Raw genomic sequence first — 1,885 nt, 5'->3', positions numbered from 1 at the left:
TCGCTCACCCCCGTTTTCTTAGCATACTGCCAAGTTGAACGTAACGCCCGATTATAGGGTGTCTATTGTTGTTCTCTCCGTTCGCTCCGGCGATTCTCGCGGAGCGTGAGAGGTGTTGTGTTGCATTGCAGTTTATAACCCTCGATTGATTACTGTCACTTCTGTTGTCGAGCGTAGAGACGAGTCGCGCGCTCTATAACGTGTCTGCGTGTCTACACCCGACGGTTTCCCCGAGGGGATCAGGAACTGTATTCTCCTTGAGAGGAGACACAGAGTTCGCCACTTAGAATACACTTGATTATTATCTTGTTAATTATCTTTCCTTATCGGCCATATCTCGACGCATTTATTACTTGAGTGTGCAGATACCCTAATCTAGTCGAATCTGCTAGTCGCTTAGTATGTTTTTTCTATGGTTTTTACAAGTGAGACATTAACTTGAAGAGATATCGCGCGTTACTTATAGATATATTTATTACCAAGCGATACATATATATCGATCAATCTCTCTCTCTCTCTCTCTCTCTCTCTCTCTCTCTCTCTCTCTCTCTCTCTTTCTTCTCGTTCTTTTTCTAGTCAAGCCTCCTCGATGCTGTTACATTTTCGTATACTTTTGATACACATTTTGCTTTACCACCTGTATCATGTTGTTAAGTTTTGTACGGTGCTACGAGTATTTATCGAGCTATTGTCTCGCTTCACTCGCGTTTGTTTACGGACCTATGACTTGATAACGTCTCGAAAATACGACATTTGGCTGTAAGCGGAGGCTCAAAAAAATTGTCCAGAGTTAAATCTATTCTCTCTCTTTGTAGCTTTATAAATGTTACGGTCAAGATCCAAAATCCGCCCCTCTTTCGTTTCGGCTTGTTTTTCTTCCCGGTACGCTATATAATTATTGTAGACCTTTTACATTTACCTGGCCATCGGCGAAATTATTTAGAATTTGATGGCGGGCCGGATACTTCGCTACTTGGGCTTTGGCCGTAACACGTGTTACTAAGGTTAGGGGAGATATCTGTAAGATTCAAATACACGAGGCCTTTTACTTCTACTTAGGGTGTCTATAACGCGTTATGTTACCCGAGTCTCGATGAATAATGTACAATCATTTGTAGATGATATGGATTCGTTAAGGCGAAAGAGACAAAAGTTTAGTAACAACCCAAGCGCGCTAGTTTTCAAGCATGTAGCGGAAACCGAGAAGCGTGAGTATATATACGTACATACATATATATATATATTTGCAAAATTGTTTATGATCTCCTACAATCTCTCCCCGGGATTGGGTGGTGGAATTGTAACGGACGGCATCCGTACCCCCTTCGATACATCGCATTGCATCGTCATGTATCGTCGGGATGCGTCCGAATTTGTAAAAAAAAACAAAAGAAACGCCCGTACGCGCTATCTTTCGCAGCATCTGTCTATCTATTTACATCACGTTTCTCATTGAGGGAATCAGTGCCAAGCTAATTTCCCGCAACTTTGACACGCAGTCCTTCGACTCCTCCTCCCCCTCCTCTGTCTGTACTCTGTAATCGNTTTTCCCCCTGGTACCCCCCCCCCCCCCACGTTTACTCTTCGCAGGGAGGAATTGTATACGCTTTTATACATGCATATGCGAACCAGAGGCCTTTAACGAAGATGAAACTTGTGCCGGAGTCTTTTTGTACGCTCTTTGACTGGCCTATTTTTTTGGTACATTTGTTAATAATTGTTACAACTAGCAAATTTCTTGGGGGATGTTTCTCACGTTGGAATGATGAGGCAGGCCAAGTTGGAGAATAGTCGCAGTATTTGTGCGAACGACTGTACATTTTTCCCCCTCCCCAAACGATCGCTGTTTAATCGTTCTCGAAGCTCATCATGGTACTAACCGCCT

At 43.2% G+C, this 1,885-nt stretch overlaps 1 protein-coding gene across 1 annotated transcript in view; it reads left to right on the top strand.

Annotated features, from left to right (window-relative positions):
• The first annotated feature begins 1,075 nt into the window (after positions 1-1,075).
• The window catches only part of LOC106742136, a 9,021-nt gene continuing 8,211 nt past the window's right edge, over positions 1,076-1,885 (top strand). The window contains exon 1 of the mRNA XM_014614806.1: positions 1,076-1,208. Within this exon, the coding sequence (XP_014470292.1) occupies positions 1,094-1,208 (115 nt within the window). The 5' untranslated portion in view covers positions 1,076-1,093. The remainder of the gene's footprint in view (positions 1,209-1,885) is intronic.

This window comes from Dinoponera quadriceps, unplaced genomic scaffold (assembly GCF_001313825.1).
Source record: "Dinoponera quadriceps isolate SergipeBrazil2010 unplaced genomic scaffold, ASM131382v1 scaffold676, whole genome shotgun sequence".
Lineage (NCBI taxonomy): Eukaryota > Metazoa > Arthropoda > Insecta > Hymenoptera > Formicidae > Dinoponera > Dinoponera quadriceps.
This window is presented reverse-complemented; position numbering and strand designations above follow the sequence as displayed.